The following is a 20,140-nucleotide window of genomic DNA, read 5'->3' as shown; positions in this document are numbered from 1 at the left end:
ATTGCAATACAGTTATTCATTTAAGTAAGAGAATAAATTGTTGTTCTGTTTACATGAATAAAACCTTATATGGTTACACACCCAATGAAAATGGTTTGTTGGATCTCGATCGTAGTGATACACATATTCATAATATTGAAACCAAAAGATGCAAAGTTAATAATGATGGTGCAATTTATTTGTGGCACTGCCGTTTAGGTCATATTGGTGTAAAGCGCATGAAGAAAATCCATGTTGATGGGCTTTTGGAATTACTTGATTATGAATCAGTTGATGCTGGCGAACCATGCCTCATGGGCAAGATGACTAAGACTCCGTTCTCCGGAACAATGGAGCGAGCAACAGATTTGTTGGAAATCATACATACTGATGTATGTGGTCCGATGAATATTGAGGCTCGTGGCAGGTATCATTATTTTCTGATCTTCACAGATGATTTGAGCAGATATGAGTATATCTACTTGATGAAACACAAGTCTGAAATATTTGAAAAGTTCAAAGAATTTCAGAGTGATGTGGAGAATCATCGTAACAAAAATAAAAGTTCCTACGATATGATCGCAGAAGTAAAATATTTGAGTTACGAGTTTGGCCTTCAGTTAAAACAATGTGAAATAGTTTCACTACTCACGCCACCTGGAACACCACAGTGTAATGGTGTGTCCGAACGTCATAACCGTACTTTATTAGATATAGTGCGATCTATGATGTCTCTTACCGATCTACCACTGTCGTTTTGGGGTTATGCATTAGAGACAGCTACATTCACGTTAAAAAGGGCACCATCTAAAACTATTGAGACGACACCATATGAACTGTGGGTTGGCGAGAAACCTAAGCTGTCGTTTCTTAAAGTTTGGGACTGCAATGCTTATGTGAAAAAGTTTCAACATGATAAGCTCGAATCCAAATCGAAGAAGTAAATCTTCATAGGATACCCAGAAGAAAATGTTGGGTACACCTACTATCACAGATCCGAAGGCAAGTTATTCATTGCTGAGAATGGATCCTTTCTAGAGAAGGAGTTTCTCTCGAAAGAAGTGAGTGGGAGGAAAGTAGAACTTGATGAAGTAACTGTACCTGCTCCCTTATTGGAAAGTAGTTCATCACAGAAATCTGTTCCTGTGACTACTACACCGATTAGTGAGGAAGCTAATGATGATGATCATGTAACTTCAGATCAAGTTACTACCGAACCTCGTAGGTAAACCAGAGTGAGATCCGCACCAGAGTGGTACGGTAATCCTGTTCTGGAGGTCATGTTACTTGACCATGACGAGCCTACGAACTATGAGGAAGCGATGATGAGCCCAGATTTTGCGAAATGGCTTGAGGCCATGAAATCTGAGATGAGATCCATGTATGAGAACAAAGTATGGACTTTGATTGACTTGCCCAATGATCGGTGAGTCATTGAGATTAAACGGATCTTCAAGAGGAAGACGGACGCTGATAGTAGTGTTACTATCTACAAATCTAGAATTGTCGCAAAAAGTTTTTCAACAAGTTCAAGGTGTTGACTACGGTGAGTGTTTATCACTCGTATTTATGCTTAAGTCTATCCGAATCATGTTAGCAATTGCCGCATTTTATGAAATCTGGCAAATGGATAAACAAAACTGCACTCCTTAATGGATTTATTAAAGAAGAGTTGTATATGATGCAACCGGAAGGTTTTGTCAATCCTAAAGGTACTAACAAAATATGCAAGCTCCAGCGATCCATCTATGAACTGGTGCAAGCATCTCGGAGTTGGAATATACGCTTTGATAAGTTGATCAAAGCATATAGTTTTATACAGACTTGCGGTGAAACCTGTATTTACAAGAAAGTGAGTGGGAGCACTACAGCATTTCTGATAAGTATATGTGAAAGACATATTGTTGATCAAAGATAATGTAGAATTATTCTGCAAAGCATAAAGGAATATTTGAAAGGATTTTTTCAAAGAAAGACCTCGATGAAGCTGCTTACATATTGAGCATCAAGATCTATAGAGATAGATTAAGATGCTTGATAGGTTTTTCAATGAGTACATACCTTGACAAGATTTTGAAATAGTTCAAAATGGAATAGTCAAAGAAGAAGTTCTTGCCTGTGTTACAAGGTGTGAAGTTGAGTAAGACTCAAAACCCGACCACGACAGAAGATAGAGAGAGAATGAAAGTCATTCCCTATGCCTTAGCCATAGGTTCTATAAAGTATGCCATGCTGTGTACCAGACCTATTGTATACCCTGCCCTGAGTTTGGCAAGGGAGTACAATAGTGATCTAGGAGTACATCACTAGACATTGGTCAAAATTATCCTTAGTGGAATAAGGATATGTTTCTCGATTATGGAGGTGACAAAAGGTTCGTCGTAAAGGGTTACGTCAATGCAAGTTTTGACACTGATCCAGATGACTCTAAGTCTCAATCTGGATACATATTGAAAGTGGGAGCAATTAGCTAGAATAGCTCCATGCAGAGCATTGTTGACATAGAAATTTGCAAAATACTTACGGATCTGAATGTGGCAGACCCGTTGACTAAACTTCTCTCACAAGCAAAACATGATCACACCTCAGTACTCTTTGGGTGTCAATCACATAGAGATGTGAACTAGATTATTGACTTTGGTAAACCCTTTGGGTGTTGGTCACATGTCGATGTGAACTATGGGTGTTAATCACATGGTGATGTGAACTATTGATGTTAAATCACATGGCGATGTGAACTAGATTATTGACTCTAGTGCAAGTGGGAGACTGAAGGAAATATGCCCTAGAGGCAATAATAAAGTTATTATTTATTTCCTTATATCATGATAAATGTTTATTATTCATGCTAGAATTGTATTAACCGGAATCATAATACATGTGTGAATACATAGACAAACAGAGTGTCACTAGTATGCCTCTACTTGACTAGCTCGTTGATCAAAGATGGTTATGTTTCCTAACCATAGACATGAGTTGTCATTTGATTAACGGGATCACATCATTAGGAGAATGATGTGATTGACTTGACCCATTCCGTTAGCATAGCACTTGATCGTTTAGTTTGTTGTTATTGCTTTCTTCATGACTTATACATGTTCCTATGACTATGAGATTATGCAACTCCCGTTTACCGGAGGAACACTTTGTGTGCCACCAAACGTCACAACATAACTGGGTGATTATAAAGGTGCTCTACAGGTGTCTCCGAAGGTACTTGTTGGGTTGGCGTATTTCGAGATTAGGATTTGTCACTCCGATTGTCGGAGAGGTATCTCTGGGCCCTCTCGGTAATGCACATCACTTAAGCCTTGCAAGCTTTGCAACTAATGAGTTAGTTGCAGGATGATGTATTACGGAACAAGTAAAGAGACTTTCCGGTAACGAGATTGAACTAGGTATTGAGATACCGACGATCGAATCTCGGGCAAGTAACATACCGATGACAAAGGGAACAACGTATGTTGTTATGCGGTCTGACCGATAAAGATCTTCGTAGAATATGTGGGAGCCAATATGAGCATCCAGGTTCCGCTATTGGTTATTGACCGGGCACGTGTCTCGGTCATGTCTACATTGTTCTTGAACCCGTAGGGTCCGCACGCTTAAGGTTTCGATGACAGTTATATTATGAGTTTATGAGTTTTGATGTACCGAAGGAGTTCGGAGTCCCGGATGAGATCGGGGACATGACGAGGAGTCTCGAAATGGTCGAGACGTAAAGATCGATATATTGGACGACTATATTCGGACATCGGAAAGGTTCCGAGTGATTCGGGTATTTTTCGGAGTACCGGAGAGTTACGGGAATACGTATTGGGCCTTATTGGGCCATACGGGAAAGAAGAAAAAGGGCCTCAAGGGTGGCCGCACCCCTCCCCTTGGTCTGGTCCGAATTGGACTAGGGAAGGGGGGCGCCCCCTTCCTTCCTTCTCCTTTTCCCTTCCTCTTTTCCTATTCCATATGGGAGGTGGAATCCTACTAGGACTAGGGAGTCCTAGTAGGACTCCACACTTGGCGCGCCCCCTCCTAGGGCCGGCCTCCTCCTCCCTTGCTCCTTTATATACGGGTGCAGGGGGGCACCCAAAGACACAACAATTGATCATTGATCTCTTAGCCGTGTGCAGTGCCCCCTTCCACCATAATCCTCGATAATATTGTAGCGGTGCTTAGGCGAAGCCCTGCGACGGTAGAACATCAAGATCGTCACCACGCCGTCGTGCTGACGGAACTCTTCCCCGACATTCTGCTGGATCGGAGTCCGGGGATCGTCATCGAGCTGAACATGTGCTAGAACTCAGAGGTGTCGTAGTTTCGGTGCTTGATCGGTCGGGCCGTGAAGACGTACGACTACATCAACCGCGTTGTGCTAACGCTTCCGCTTTCAGTCTATGAGGGTACGTAGACAACACTCTCCCCTCTCGTTGCTATGCATCACCATGATCTTGCATGTGCGTAGGAAATTTTTTGAAATTAATACGTTCCCCAACACCATGAGCGATAGCGAAGCCTTCAACCTTTTTTTTGAAAGCCCCACAACTAGCTATCTTATAGCAGATAAGGCAAGCCTACTCAACTAATCTCATGTAAACGCAGTTCACTAAAATCCAAATAGAAAAAGACAACTACTTATTAAACATGTATTTGAGTGCTCCGTCATTGTTCGGATCTTGACCGAGTCCGAGCTTCCCAAGCTCTATGCTGTTTGGGAACTCAGCAAGGGTCTTACCACCTTCTTGATTGACTATATTTGAGTCTTTGGGGTAATTTAGGATTATATTCCGCGCCGAAGATTTGTGCTTGTGGGCTATGGTGAATATAGCAGACCAGTGGCTCTGGTAATTGACAATCGTTCGGACTTGGTAAAGGTTGTCGCAGCACCTGTAGTAGGATAGAGGACTTATCGCGATGCCCGTGGACCAATTTACTATGTCTCTGTCGCTGACGTTGGTCAAAGAGGCCACGTGGATTGGCTTGGGTCTTCTTCGACTAATGAGACCTCGATCCCGAAGCCTTCGGAGTATCTTTTTGATAGGCGCCTCTATCTGTATGGGGAATTCGCTGCTGAAAGATCCCGCCCAGTGTCCCCTTCCTTCCCCCGCCGCCTTCCGACCAAAGGGAGTATACAATTTCTTCTTCGGGACACTCATGACCGATCGTGAGACTGCCTGTTGAACGCCTGATGGCACCTTGCTCTGACCTGAGCTATGCAACAACGAGATCCCCCTCGATCTTTGCCGGATGTGCTTGACGGTCCCCCATAATAAGCTAACTTGGGGACTTTTTAGTCCATCTTTTCCAAGAGTCTCCGCTAGTTGAACCGCGTCTAGTAGACGACCTCTTCCACTCATCCCCTTCGTCAGCTCTTTGATAGGGATACTATAACCTAGGTCCCTAAACTTGGAATGGATGGCGGAGCATAGGTGGCAGGCAGTTATATGGATACGGTGCTTTACCCGTAGAAGCTTCTCCAGCTCTCGCAAGAATTGTATGGGAGTCATCCTCGGGGGGACTTCCCGAATGACCGTACCGGGGAATTCTACCGTACTCCGTGCAACTATGGTTGTTGATCCTGCGGAGCCTACCCAAAGGTTCAGACCGGATTGTAGGAAGTGGGTGATACGTTTTTGTATTTCTATGAGAAGAAATACGGCACCCACGATTCCCAGTAGTAAGTCATCGGCATATCGCGCGTAACAAATCCTTATTAATAAGGAATGGCTTTTAAAGGGGGCCAGCTTATGGGCCAGGCCTCTCTCTGACCTGATAACTAGTATCGCCTCCCCGCCCAGCTCTATCAGCAGGCCCCTTCTTTTGCAATACTTAAGAAGGTCTCTCATGGCCAAATTCTTATTAAAGCCTTCTCTACCATTGAATTCGACTTTCGGGGTCAACCCAGTGGCTTCTATGAGGAAGGCGGCGCAAAGGAGGCTCGAGGGCTTGTTAAGGAAGGCGGCTAGGGCCGCTGAAGGGGGGAAAACGAAAGGCGTTTTCTGGTCTCCCCTTCGCCTGGGGGTGCTTGTGGGGGGGTGCCACGATGAAACAAGGGAATGAAAGGTCGCTTTGGGTTGGATGCTCTTTACCCTCCCCACTATGAGGGCTCTGTTGTCTTGGGGAGCGTTGAAGCTTGCTTCTTTTCCATACTTTTCTAGGTCATCAATACGACGACCTATTCTTAATAGAACCGATCTTATTTTCACTACAAGAGGAATTTCATGCTTCTGCCGGATCCTCCCTATCTCCTGATCGAGCTTCTGTAGGTAGATATTTCCTGGTAGGGCCGATAGTAGTACACTGTTTGGGATGGAGTCAGGGCCCCTCTCACCCCCTACGAGTCGTCCGGTGGAAAACTTTTTCTGAGTGGGGTAAAAGAACTTGGAATCGTCCATCTCTTCCTTCAAGATTGAGATGAATCAATGTCGGTCGATGGTGTGAAAACACTTCCTGATGTCGAATTCCAAAAACCAGCGAGAGGTTCCCCACTCTTCTTTGATCTGTCTGAGGGCCGAGTGGCAGCCTCGACCCGAGCGAAAGTGCGATGTGTCTGGAAACTCGGGATCGTAAATGGATTCGGGTACCATTCTGATTGCCTCTTTCATGATCTTTTCTATGGGTAGAACTACTGTGAGCGGTCTAAACTTCGACCCTTCTTTCTTTCTTCATTTAAAAAAGGGGGAGCAAAGCCTGTTTTTTGCTCCCTCAATTGATAGATCAGGGCCCCTCCTGCCGGCCCGAATGAAAGGCTCTTTAAGGAAGTAGTCCCATCACTCTCGAGCCCGGCACCAACCAAGAGGAGGCGGGGCTCTCTCCAATCATTCCGAAGAGTCGAGATCTCGTAAAGGAAAAATTAGCTAGCTCGGTAGGTTTGGACCCGGGTGAATCAGTTCAGTGAAGGAAGGGAGCCTAAACTTAAGGCTTTTCCAAGCCTTGCCGATAGGCACCTCATGGATCGCTCAGTTCGCTTGCGGAGTTCTTAGATCAGTAGATCTAGATAGAGTCTCGCTCATAAAGGAAGAGTAGCGCGCTAGCGCGGCTCGCTTCGCTTTTCGACGCGGAGCTCGCTGCTGTCTTTTTAGCTTCAAAACTACAGGGCGTGCGTTAGCACTATGGCTTTTCAGCCTCCCTTTGCTGGTTCCGAACTATCACTGATCCCAGAGATCAACCTTCAAACCTTTTTCTTTGATCTCAGGAAGGCTTTCTCGGGGAGAAAGCTGGTTGGGGAACTGCTAAACGACCTAAAAGAAAAAGAGGAGACTGACTCTGACCTTTCAAAGCCCTATCTCATCTGGTTGATAGTAGAAGGTACGTATGATGATACCATGGACATAAACGAGGTCGAGCATATCTTTAATGATTTCAAACTAAAGCGTACCTAAAGCCTGCCTTGGATATGAAAAAGGGATTTGAGCCAGAAGAAGATGAGGATCTATCACCAGATGAGGAAATGGAAACAACTAAGTATTAGTTAGGTTTAGGTTCAGGAAATGGAAATGGTAACAGCGGCCCAAAAATGGTAAGGTTTTCTTTTCAAAGAAAAAGGAACACAAAAGTTTTGCGAAATCCTTATCTTTCGGCTTTTTAAAGAAGATAGGCCATTACAAAAACAAGGTATAACAGTCGACTTTCCTATCAGAATTTTACAACCTGAATACCAAGGGACCACTATTAGAAGAGAGCATAATAAGTAAATGTCGACGCCATCTTTGACTTTTTGGATGGTCGGCGGCGCCATAAACTCGATAACCAGCACCACGGAGTCAAGAAATTCAACTAAATAGAATCCTAAGACAATCTTATTCGAGCACACACGGGACCCACAGCAATGAAATTCACACAAGCGGAAATCATCCAAGCAGAGAATGGAGAAGGGAAATATACTTGAAATTGTTTTTTTCCAAATGAGAAAGCCTTTGGCAAACTCCTTGCAAATCTGTTTTTGCCGGGCACAATAGACATATCTGCTCAGTCACAACATAAGGAACCCCAATGTTCCTCAAAGCCTACCCGGCCTGACAGCTTTAGTTGAATGATTTGATCCCGAAGCAAGCTTTCTACTTAAATTGCTATGACTGGCCAACTAATGATAGGACTACCTATCTTGATGCTTTGAATCTGTATTCAGAGCTTTTTTCCAACTACCGGGACTACTAATTTCAAGTACAAAGCTCTCCTATGAATATGCTACTGCTCTTACTTTCTACCTGAATCCGAGCATTGAAGCAAGCTCTTTATCGCGCCATAACCGAGTCTCTCCTTGCAGCTCTGACCAATCCACCCATCATTGCAAATAACTGCTCCTTACTCTTTGATTGTATGTCCATTTTTGCTTGATGTCTGGCTCACCGGATCTGGTACATGAAAAAGCCATTCCTTTTCGCTTTCCTTCAACCACTCGGTATACTTTTTTACTGGAAGAGTCAAGCAAAAGCAATTAGTTTAGAAGGAAGAGGAAGACCTAGGGGGCTTACGTCCTCATTTCACTCTTTTTGCTCCTGTGAGACACGACTCAACTACTTTTTACAATTGACAGGGTAGCCCGGAGGTCAGATGAAGGGTCTTCCCCATAAAGATAGATTAGTACTTGGAAAGGTTCAGATGAAGGAAGGGCTGAAACAAGGCAAAAACTATTCAATGGGGTAAATAAATATGAGCAATCCGTGAGAATAGCAAACCCCTATCTCTTAAAAAGAAGAAGATAGATAGGTCCACGAGTTGAGACAGAGAAGTTCTAACTAATCAAGTAGGAGTTTACCCACGAGAGTCAGAGGCTGCATCATCGAAGGGGTATAGAAATAATTCAGAAGCACTATGGCCTGAAGCGAAGGGCGGGAACGAACGGAATCAATGTGTTCCAATTTATTCAGAGTAAGGACAACAGCTGAGAAGGGACAAAAAAATAGCATAGACAAAAGGTAGGACCAGATCATGCGAAGAGCTCTTCGCCCTATTGATTAGGAATCTCGATCAGAAACCACCAGGCCATGTCTCCCGATAAAAGATGATCCCCACAATGGATGTCAGGCCTTGGCTTTATAAAATCTGATTGGATCCGCACTAGAGGATAAGAATACAGATAGGCTGACTAAGAAGATCTTCAAATTGTCTTACCTGAAAAGATGAGTTATTCAAAGGAATACCTGAAGAATAGAATAGAATAGAATAAACACATGGCACAGCTGGGTGCTAGAATAGTAGTTGATAGAAGTTCTAGTCACTTAAAAAAATAACCACTGCTTAACTTAATTAGATCGTAGAAGATAAGCAAGCGGGTTCGGGCAGTTAGTCCTATTTGAAGGTAAGAAGTTCGGGTAGTAAGGGCTAGGTTTATATAGGGGCTATATTTTTGAGAAACATATGGTCTTGCTCATTTCTCATCAAGGAATGGAGATTGGGTTGGTGTTTGGAAGGGGGATTCATTAAACTGACCTTGGCTAGCAAGCAGAAAAAGGACTGATGTCTTGGGGCGCGCTAGCGCGCATACTCTTCTTCTGCGAGACTCCATCCAAATCCACCACTTACTTGTTGGTTGGTGTTCCATTCTGTTATCTTAGACTATGCTGCCTTCTTCAATTCCATTCTTCGTCTCCCTAGTCGAAGTCTTCTTGCTGGCCCAACCCAACATGCATTTTAGAGTGTCGTGCCAGGGCGATAGGCGCTCCGCCAGTCACGCATGTTCGCCAGAGCCTTTCTTGGCTATGTAAATATAGGGCCGGAATAAGTGGAAGATCCTCAACAAAATGGATTAAGGCGGGCTTCGGATTTTTCATAATTTTTTTCTATCTTTTCATTAAGTTCTTGTTTGATCTGCCGCTATTATCACAATATCCCTCCTTTTAGGGTTAATGCTATCAATGGTGAATCGATCATTCGCTATCCTACGGAACGAGTAAAGAGACTTGCCGGTAACGAGATTGAACTAGGTATTGAGATACTGACGATCGAATCTCGGGCAAGTAACATACCGATGACAAAGGGAACAACATATATCATTATGCGGTTTGACCGATAAAGATCTTCGTAGAATATGTAGGAACCAATATGAGCATCCAGGTTCCGCTATTGGTTATTGACTGGAGATGAGCCTCGGTCATGTCTACATAGTTCTCGAACCCGTAGGGTCCGCATGCTTAATGTTCTGTGATGATTTGTATTATGAGTTATGTGATTTGATGACCGAAGTTTGTTCGGAGTCCTGGATGAGATCGGGGACATGACGAGGAGTCTCGAAATGGTCGAGACATAAAGATCGATATATTGGAAGGCTATATTCGGACATCGAAGTTCCGAGTGATTCGGGTATTTTTCTGAGTACCGGAGAGTTACAGGAATTCGTATTGGGCCTTAATGGGTCATACGGGAAAGGAGAGAAAGGCCTCAAGGGTGGCCGTGCCCCTTCCCCATGGACTGGTCCGAATTGGACTAGGGAAAGGGGGCGCTCCCTTCCTTCCTTCTCCTTCTCACTTCCCTTTTTCCTATTCCATGTGGGAGGTGGAATCCTACTAGAACTAGGGAGTCCTAGTAGGACTCCACACTTTGGGCGCGCCCTATGAGGGCCGGCCTCCTCCTCCCTCCATCATTTATATACGTGGCCAGGGGACACCTCATAGACACACAAGTTGATTGTTTCCAGCCGTGTGCGGTGCCCCCCTCCACCACAATCCACCTTAGTCATATCGTAGCGGTGCTTAGGCGAAGCCCTGTTCCGGTAGCATCATCATCACCGTCATCACGCCATCGTGCTGACGAAGCTCTTCGTCGACACTCTGCTGGATCATGAGTTCGTGGGACGTCACCGAGCTGAACGTGTGCAGATCGCGGAGGTGTCGTACTTTCGGTACTAGGATCGGTCGATCGTGAAGACGTATGACTACATCAACCGCGTTGTCATAACGCTTCCGCTTACGGTCTACGAGAGTACATGGACAACACTCTTCCCCTCTCGTTGCTATGCATCACCATGATAGATCTTGCATGTGCATAGGATTTTTTTTTTGAAATTACTGCGTTCCCCAACAGATATGGGTGTAGTACACAGTACAGGTATCTACCACGAGATCGTAGCAATGAATATGAGATGTTCTATTGACTAGCCTGGCCTCGGTTTATATAACACACCAAAGGCCTGGGGTTTAGAGGAGTCCTTGTCTTGGGTGCCAAGTCTTGTGGAATCCTCCTTGTATGCGGCATGGGCTGCCCGAAGTGGCCCATAAGTGAACCGCCATGGGGGTCCTCGGCCCGATCCAGCTGGTCAGGAGACGACGTGGTGAGTACCCCCTAGTCCAGGACACCGTCAGCCGTCCACTAGCCGACGGCAAAGAAAGTGGCCGTTAGGTGCTTCTGTTAGTGGGCCACCGTCCCTCTTTGCTGTCTGCTAGCAGATGACAAAGTTACTATGCCGACTGCTAGCAGACGGCAAAGAGCTAGCTGACGGCAAACATTATCTTTGTCGTCAGCTCTTTTTTGCCGTCAGTTTTCTGTAAGCCGATGGCAAAGACCTTCTTTACTGTCAGCTAGCAGACGATAAAGAGCTGGCTGACGACAAAAATCCTGACTCCAGTAGTGTACTCCTACTTTATGGTGGATTGCCTCACGAGGAAGATGAGTATGAACTAGTACAAGGGTGAGTTGCCTCGTGAGGGCTCAGGATTCGATCCCTCTCTATAGAGATGTTCGCCCCTCGGGAGGCGGCTGCGGGAGGCCACTCCTCAGGAGGCCCTGATGTAGTTTGCCTCGCGAGGCGGGGGCCTTCTCGAGGGGCTTGACCGCCGCGTTGTACTCACGGGGCTCGCTCTCAAGAACATAATATCTTCTTTTACTGTGATAATCAAAGAGAGTAGGCGCATGCTAAGTAACATGCACAATGGGATTTTTATTGAACCTCAAGTTGTAAGTATAATTAGTGGTTGTGCCCTTAAGGAACTTATGGCGCTTCATGGCCTCAAAGTCTAAGGGTGTGTTTAGTTTCAATCATCAAGTGGAATGGCATGGGTCCGACCCGTACCTGGGCCTCGTTCCGGCGTTCGGTACATCGCTGGAACGGAATCAACCGGATCCCACCGAACGAATATTATATGTATATGCGGAACCAAGCCATACCTCCAAATCGACCGGACCACAAGGAACGAACGGAACCTGCGTCTCTTCCCCCTCCCCGACTCGCACGCGCCCTCCAAATCTCAGCGCCGCCACACTCCCCCGACCCAGCGCCGGCTGTCCCTCACCTCCCCGTCGCCTCCCCTCCCGCTCGTCTTTCTTCCTCACAGTCGGCCATCCCGTGGCGCACACATCCAGGCAAAGAACGAGGAGCGGCCGTCCTGTCGTGGACACATCTGAGCGACCGTAGCTGCTTGCTGCGGGCAGCGGCTAAGGAGGAGTGGAGCAACGGCTCGTGGCTGGTCGGCGGCGGCCTCCCGGCCTCACCTGCTGTCGGCGGCTCCTCCTTCCTTTGCCTCTTCACAATCTATTATTTCTGAAGGCGCTCGAAGTGCAGCCTCGTGAACTCAGGCCGTCATGGTGCAGACCATCACTATCGACAGATAGTTGTTTCTAGCAGTGGTGCCTGAACTGATCTTTTGTTGGTGTGTGTGTGTGGTGCGTCATATGATCTTTTCTGCTCTCTAATTATGATAGATTCTCGTTCTTTGATCTTGTGTACCTGTATTGCAGCGTCTATATGTACCTCTTAATGATATAATAAGTGTTCACTAGCATTCATTAGTTTTCTATCAAAATCTGATTCAGTGTGAATCTATCTAATCAAGTGAGATGAACAATTCCACTCCATTCTATCTCTCGAACTAAACACCAACATGTAACCATTTCATTCTTTAAAATTGCTCCCACCAAACACAAGGACAGAACCGACCCGTGCTAGTGGAATGGAACCATGACATTCCGTTCCACTTCGTTCTCAAACCAAACACACCCTAAGTACTGAGTAGGTAGAATGGGATCATTAGGCCAAGGTGAAACACCCAGCTCCTTAGCTACACGGGAGGCATACATCCTACCATAAAAGTGATCACTAACAACGTTGTGTTGCAATCTTCATGCACCGATCTCTCCAAAATAATAAAATTTAATTTCTGTCAAAGCAGTGTGTATGAGGCTCAAGTTAGGGGCACACAGTGTGCTGCAATCTTGCTTGCCCATGATGCATTTGCCATTAAATAGTGCAAAGTAATGAATTTATGGAAAATGAATACTTTTTATTGTACCTTGTGCCACTCCTCTATCCTCACCATAACAAAGACTAGTAAAAAATGACTCATACTCAGATTTCAGTGGTTCCTCTAGCGAACCCCAATATGAAATCTTACATGCAGCACAAAACACTTCTAGAGGAATGGTATAAGAATTTAAAACTATATAGAGACTAGCCAACTCGCATCCAGGAGGCTCCCCCGATTGGGTCTTTACTGACCGTTCGATCTGCCTTTCTGGTGTGTTAGAGCCGTTCGATCTTCACAGCAGTCAAACCTGATTTTCACCTACTGTTAGTTCTGGTTGGCCAATGACGAGTGGGCTCGTCTCGTGCTCTGGTTGGCTGGGTCAGTCGTGGCCGCGTGCAGACGGTTTTGACCAATCCGCTCCACGCTTCCGCAGCCAATCCGCCTCGTCCCACTCCCGCACCAGCCGTCACACAAACCCTAGCCCTGTTTTCCCTCGATCCCCACAGCCTCCCGCTCCCCTCCTCCACCCCCCTCCTCGCCTCACCACGGCCTCCACCCTGGAGCCCCGTCGCCGCCTCTCCTCCACCCCCTCCTCGCGTCGCCACGGCCTCCGCCTGCTATTCCTCCTCCACCACACTAGCCCCTCTACGTCGTCTTACTTCTCTTCGTTGTCAATGCGGCCGCATCGACCGCTGGTTCCAGATCGAGCGCGGGTTAGGCGAGCCCGGTGGTGGGGTGAAGGGGCAGGGGAAGAGGAGGTGGGCGACTAGGTGAAGGAGTAGGTCGGCCCTCCTGGAGGCGGCGCCGCCGCCCAGCCAGGGAGGAGGCCAGGCTCGCCTCTGTTTTGCCGTGAGCGGCGGCAGCGCCTATGCCTCCACCGCACCTTCTTTTCCATGCCTCTTCCTTGGCATGACAGGCAGATTTTGCGGAGACCCCATGGTGAGCTTCCCCTTCGCTCCTGATCTCTTTTTCTACACACACATCTATGCATTTGTGATGTCTCTCTCTGCACACACATATCTACAAGATTTGTGTAGCCTAAATGCCTCTGTACCATGTAAGCAGGCCCAACCTAATGCACACCATCTGTCTGATGAATGGCTAAATGGTTTTTGTTGTTGTTGCCATATAGACCATTTACTGGTGTGCAGGATCCCTTCTAATTGGTGCTCTATGGGTGCTTTTGTTTTGTTGCAGAATAATAATTCAAGTGGACGGCCGATGCGCCTTGTTGTTTAGCGGTATGATCTATGATGGTCGGCGAAAGTATGTTCTATATTGCAAGGTGATGGGCTGCTGATTTTTGTTGCCCACTTCTGCTAATTTCTACCGACTTCTACTTAATCTGATATCTGTTGTGTAAGTAATGCACTAATTCAGTTCATGACACCAAGTTGCAGCTGTACAAAGTGCAGACTTTAAAATAGTTTAGAACAGAACAATTAGATGCTTTTAGTTCCGAGTGCATGGATGCTTTGGTCAATGGTTCGAAATGCATTGCCCATATAGTTATGTTAACATGTTTGCTAGAGGGATCATAATGGTCTCCGAGTGGTTCAAAACTAAAGGCAGCACAAAGGTATCACATTTGTAATATATATCATGCATATGCAAGAGCTCATCAGTCTGGCGACCTAAATTTCTCCCCAACTTATCTCTTTTTGTTCAGTCCATAATTTCAGGTCTCCTATTGTTTCTGTTACTAAGGTTTAATCTTTATTTTCGTGTTGTGCAGACTATTGCCGCTGATGTCAAGCCTCTCGAGATCCGAGAGCCTCCTCCAACTTCCCCTCCCCACCAAGGATGACGTAGTAACCGCACGCAGAATTACCTACAACTTGAGTAGATGCACATTATTCACTTCATATTCCAATGGCTTTACTTCCACATCACATGTTTGTTTATATTAAATCACAAAAAATTCATGAGCTTGCTTGGTTACTGTGGAGAAGGGCATTCTTTCAAGGAGCTGTAGGTTTTTTGAATATGCTCCCTATTGGACACTTTTTTTTGGTATGTACAAGATTTGTTGAGAATGGGTGTGAGAAAATTGACCATCCGGTGGATTTATACGCACGGTATGTTTAGTTTCAAGATAACTGATGGAACTACTTTATTCCTTGTTGTGTACTTATTTTAGAACATTATTCCTTTTTTGTACTGATTGAATGATCTGCTCACACCATGCAGGTACTCAGACATGGTGAAAGCAAAGACCGAAAGGTTTCGATTTAGATGATTTGGAGGTGCCTTGTCCATCTTCTTACCTCCAGGTCAAAATTAAGCAGATGTTTTATTGCTAAAGGACATGCTCTTACTATCTGAGATGGATGATGATGTGCGGTACAACCAAAAATTCAGAGTTGGGCTTTACACACTTCAGTGGGCAAGTGAATTCCCAGTTTTTCTTCTTTCCCCTGTTACTTCTCTATTGTACAAAGAGCAATGAGTTTATATTAGCTGATTCCTGAATGTTAGATTGGAATGCAAGAGTAGTATCACAACACGGGGTGGAGACCTGAAGCGAAGCAGAGGGGCAGCGAACGAAGGAAATCAGAGTCGCGCTATTTCTATATCCTAATTCTGCGCTCTTATTTTTTTACATATTTAATTTACAATCTTGTGTTCCGAATAATTCTTGTGGCTTGACAAGACAGAGTGGAGGATCAAGGAATGAAATCAAAACATTTTTCTATTTAAATATATCCAAAGGATGATAATTGGCCGTGTCAAGATGAGTGCACGAGAAGGATTGTGAAAAAGAAAGGTGAAAAGGGTTCTGAGTGTTCTTTCCTCGCTTTTCATGACATGAATATGTCCTTTAGTTCTTGTTATTCATATTAAAGAAAGCGAAAAGTAATAATTATGCATATTTTGAAAATTTGTGTTCTGCAGTTCAATCAACGAGACCATAATTTAGTGGCGAAACATATTAAACAGTACAGATGTTGCCCACACGTGAGCGCCCATGGGGAAGCCCAGATCCATCATGTCGCTTTGCGTGGAAAGCGGTTCAATTCTCTATTTTCCCTGTATATAGAGTATCATGCTTCCACTATAGTGCTCATAGATCTTGTATGTGTATCGCCAATTTGATATGCAATTATTTTTTTACCAGAATAACATGTTAGGGCACGACTATTCTAAGTTTAACATGTTATGTATGCAGACGCACAACAATAACAAAAGATATGGTTTAGTCATGCACATGACTACTAATCACAAAAAGAGTTAGGAACAAGTTTACTATTGTGATTTTCAGCAACCGAAATAGAAGTAGAGTTAACTAATGATTTCAAGCTACACTTTAGCCTTGTTCTGATAACTAGAGCTGCCATGATGCTGCTAAGTGCCTTGCTTACACCAGTTGAAATAACGCATGGTTGTCTTTTCTTTTGTTTGCACTGTAGGCAATGTGTGGTAGAAGCTGTAACGATGTAGAGTCCTTTATATTTTTAAAATTCATAATTGGCAGTGTCAATTTGTCATGTGTGATGGTGCATGAATCATAGTGAGCTTATTTCTTTGCACACTTGGTGTATCCTCTTAACATCTTCTGTACAGGTCGTAGAATGGAAAGATCAGTATGGTGGTACTGTATTGAATCAATTACATAGGCTTGGAGCCTCCCTTGATTGGACCCATGAGATAAACTTCTTATTTTCTTAGTTAAGAAAAATAGTGAAAACAATGTATTGTCTATAGTTCCAATTCCTAATGTGAACTTAATGTCAGCCTTGTGCGTCAGTGCTTTACAATGGATGAGAAAAGGCCAAAAGCTGTAATTTAAGCTTTTGCCAGGTTGTATAAAGATGGCCTTATTTATAAGTTAGTATCCTTGCCTTTCGTTGTGCCTGTGGTGCTTTACTTCTAAAAAAACTTATATTCTTCATCATGTCTTTGAATTGTCAGCCTATCATTTTTGTTTTTCTTGTGGATGTTTTGATCATTTGCTGGGATTACCGCCTTGTGAATTGGGATTGCATGCTTCTAACTGTGATTTCTGACAGACAGTTTGGTCTTGCATGCATGACTAATGTCATCTTATTTGTTGGATATGCTGTTTTATTAGGTTGATCATCTGGGTCTTAAAGAAGAAACAAGCTAAATTAAGGTTCCTGGTTACAGCACGCACAATTTGGTGTCCTGATATCCTTTGTGTATCCTCTTGAAGGAGGATTGGGTGAGATTGTTGTTGCGACAAGAATTGGTACTAGGCTGGGTGACACAACAATAGATTTCATCCAAGGAATAACCAATTTAAATGTTCTGTTTCTTTGATGTTTACTCATTTCTCTTACCGTCGTTGCATCAAAACAATTGCATTTTCACCCTAAAAAAACACAATTGTATTTTCGTTGATTTGAGAATGAGATGTCAGATAAACTACTCTGAAATGGTTGGTTCCCTTCAAACAATTTATTAGCTAACTAATTTTTGCTGCTGTTGCACATGATACAATTGTACTCTGTTGTTGCCATATTGCCTTTTATGTGAGCTTAAGCATACAATCAATTAAACTTTTATTAAGTTCTTACCGTATTTATTTGCTCAAACACAGTTACTAAAAAATGCAAATATTTTTAACTGCCATCTGGTGCAACGGGTCATGTTATACAAATTTTTTTTTGGCGTAACGGGTTATACAATTTTTTTTCAACTTGGATCTCGCAGTGTGATAGACATATTTTCAATATAGCATGGTTATCGAATGTGTTCTTGCAAAATGAAACTATTTTCATCGAAAACATGGCTTTAGCGGGTCTCTGTGCCATTTGGCGCAACGAGTCAACTAGTTATTATAAAGGTTAAATGAAGCTCTAGACTCAAGAGAATGAAATTTAAATTTCTTAGTGAAAGTCTCTATAAGGTTGAGGTGTTGAATGCACTCACCTGCGATGAAGGGAGCGAGCTCAGCATTGTGGACATATTGCTCAAATTCTTCCTTGATACCTGCACTTGCCATGAACTTGTTACACGGCCATAGGCATGATTTGGTATCGGCGTCCCGTGTCGAGCTTGCACTCGGCTCAACATAAGACTGTCGTATCAAGCTACTGCTCGATGATGCCTCCGAGGACCTCCTCCTCGAAGAACTCCTTCCAAAGAGATACATTTTATTCATGTACAAGTTTCTGAAATTTTTGGGTCACAAAATTTTTTGTCAACAAAACTTCATAAGGTTGATAGCAACTACTCATAAGGGCGTCTAGAGACTATATCAAGCATTCAAACTATTTAGAATTCAAAAAATTCAACCTGCAAGCTCCATTTTATGTCGCAGATCGAGCCCAACCGAAGGCATGCTACACGACCTCAAACACCATCCTCACCAAAGAAATCATGATCACCTCCATCATCACCCCCATCCACACAGCCACCATCACCACCATCCACAATGTTGTTGTAGTACTCGGCAATCCTCCCCAATGTTCAAGAAAGCGTTTTTAGGCGCCGCTTAAGCGCGTTTAAGCGTTGAGCGACAGCTAAACGCTTCGCTTCTGGCCTAGGCGCAACTTTTAGCGTTAAGCAGAAAAAAACGTGATTTAGCGACCGGTTAAGCGCTAAGCGCTGGCTGAGCGGCCGCTGCGCGCGCTTAAATGATAGAAAAGCGAAGAAGGCGGTCCAAAAGTCAGGCGGGAGCTAAAATAGCCCACTTATGTGGATGAAGACTGATCCTGCTGTTGCTGCTTGAGTGCTGCTGCTGCCATTTATCTTATATATGCTCATTGCCTCATTCTAAGACAATATTATGCATTTATGCTTGCTGTGTGAACCACTGAACCTTATCCTTATGTGTTATCTGGCTATTTGTTGTGGTGTGTGAACCACTGAACCTCAACCTTATATACTATTTCAGATTTTCAGTTACCTATGTGCTATGTTTCCTGTCTTCTTGTGCATATTATTCAAAAACAGCCAAATTCTGGCCAATTTAAAAAAACGCTTAATCCCGGTTAAGCAGCGCTTAAGCGGCCATTGCTCTAAGCTGCGGCCTTCCGCTCCGCTTACGCTTACCGCTTTCTTGAACATTGATCCTCCCCCAAAACCGGTCTTTGATTGACCCGTTCCAAGTTCATCCAAGCGTAACACAAAGCTACATCATCATCTTGGGAATAGTTGTGCGTCCTTACTCTGGAGCTTCATGGTTGATTGTGTCTCCACGAAATCATCAACCTCTTCGGCCTCACTGTAAGTGCATCTAGTGCCACCCCTAGTTGGTTTTGGGGTATTGACGACAAACCTAGTTGAGGGACTAATGTGTTTGTGAGAATTGCAGGATAACACAGGTAGAAGTCCCTCATTGATTCGGTTTTACTACCAGAGATGACCCCTAAAAATGTATGAAGACATTGAAGTCAAAGGTGGTATATGAAGATACTCACATTGAAGACTATGACAAGAGAAGACACGATATGAAGCCTATGGAGCTCGAAGACTTAGATCTTTCGTAGTTCTTTTTCTTTGGTGTTGAGTCATAGGAACCACCGTACTGTTAAGTGGGGTCCAGGAGAACCAGTCAGAATGACTGAAGTGATGCCTAAACCAAAAACCTATGTCTTCGAGTGAAGACAATGAGAGCGAATCTTGTCCAGAGCTGGACAAGTCAGCTTTGCTTGTAGCCAAGTTGCCATGTGAGTTTGAAATCTGACCGTTGGGACACGTGTCAGTTCCTTAGTGACCCAGGGTCATTTCGGACAAATCAGGTCGGGTTGCCAAATGGCTATAAATAGCCCACCCCCTACAACCATAAACGGCTGGCTGCTCAGATTGAGAGTACGGCTTTTGTCGTTTGAGAGCAACCCACCTCGAAGCTTTTGAGAGAGAGAATTCCTTGCGAGGATAAAGCCCTAACCACCCAGAGCCAGAGAAAATTGGACATCACTTAAGTCTTCTTGTCTGTGTGATCTGAAGACTTATTACACTTGGGGACCGTGCATCCTCCAGAAGGTTAGGCGTCGCGTTCAGAGCATTCAAGAGACATTGTG

General features: G+C 44.4%; 1 protein-coding gene and 1 long non-coding RNA gene across 5 annotated transcripts; one reads left to right on the top strand and one right to left on the bottom strand.

The window, feature by feature from the left end:
• Positions 1-4,604: 4,604 nt before the first annotated feature.
• On the bottom strand, positions 4,605-5,345 carry LOC125534837 (uncharacterized). The gene has a single exon (XM_087538663.1). It carries the CDS (start codon positions 5,328-5,330, stop codon positions 4,605-4,607), a length of 726 nt encoding a protein of 241 aa, XP_087394789.1. The 5' UTR covers positions 5,331-5,345.
• Positions 5,346-13,583: 8,238 nt separating this feature from the next.
• LOC125515057 (uncharacterized) lies at positions 13,584-17,046 on the top strand. Of its 4 annotated transcripts, none has more exons than XR_007286761.2 (5): positions 13,584-14,090; positions 14,349-14,436; positions 14,887-15,229; positions 15,342-15,918; positions 16,047-17,046. It is a non-coding gene; the product is annotated as an uncharacterized LOC125515057 (long non-coding RNA). The 4 variants fall into 4 exon arrangements; XR_007286762.2 differs by having other exon boundaries at positions 13,585-14,090; positions 15,342-15,541; positions 15,630-17,046; XR_015603476.1 differs by having other exon boundaries at positions 13,586-14,090; positions 15,342-15,537; positions 15,630-17,046.
• The last annotated feature ends 3,094 nt before the right edge of the window (positions 17,047-20,140 follow it).

This window comes from Triticum urartu, chromosome 1A (genome assembly GCF_056163025.1).
Source record: "Triticum urartu cultivar PI428250 chromosome 1A, HENAU_Tu73, whole genome shotgun sequence".
Lineage (NCBI taxonomy): Eukaryota > Viridiplantae > Streptophyta > Magnoliopsida > Poales > Poaceae > Triticum > Triticum urartu.
The sequence above is the reverse complement of the archived record's forward strand: the minus strand, read 5'-3'. Positions and strand labels throughout refer to the sequence as shown.

Excerpts from the sequence above, each read along its gene's own strand:
- LOC125534837 (XM_087538663.1), bottom strand. The coding sequence starts at position 5,330 with ATGAGTGGAAGAGGTCGTCTACTAGACGCGGTTCAACTAGCGGAGACT.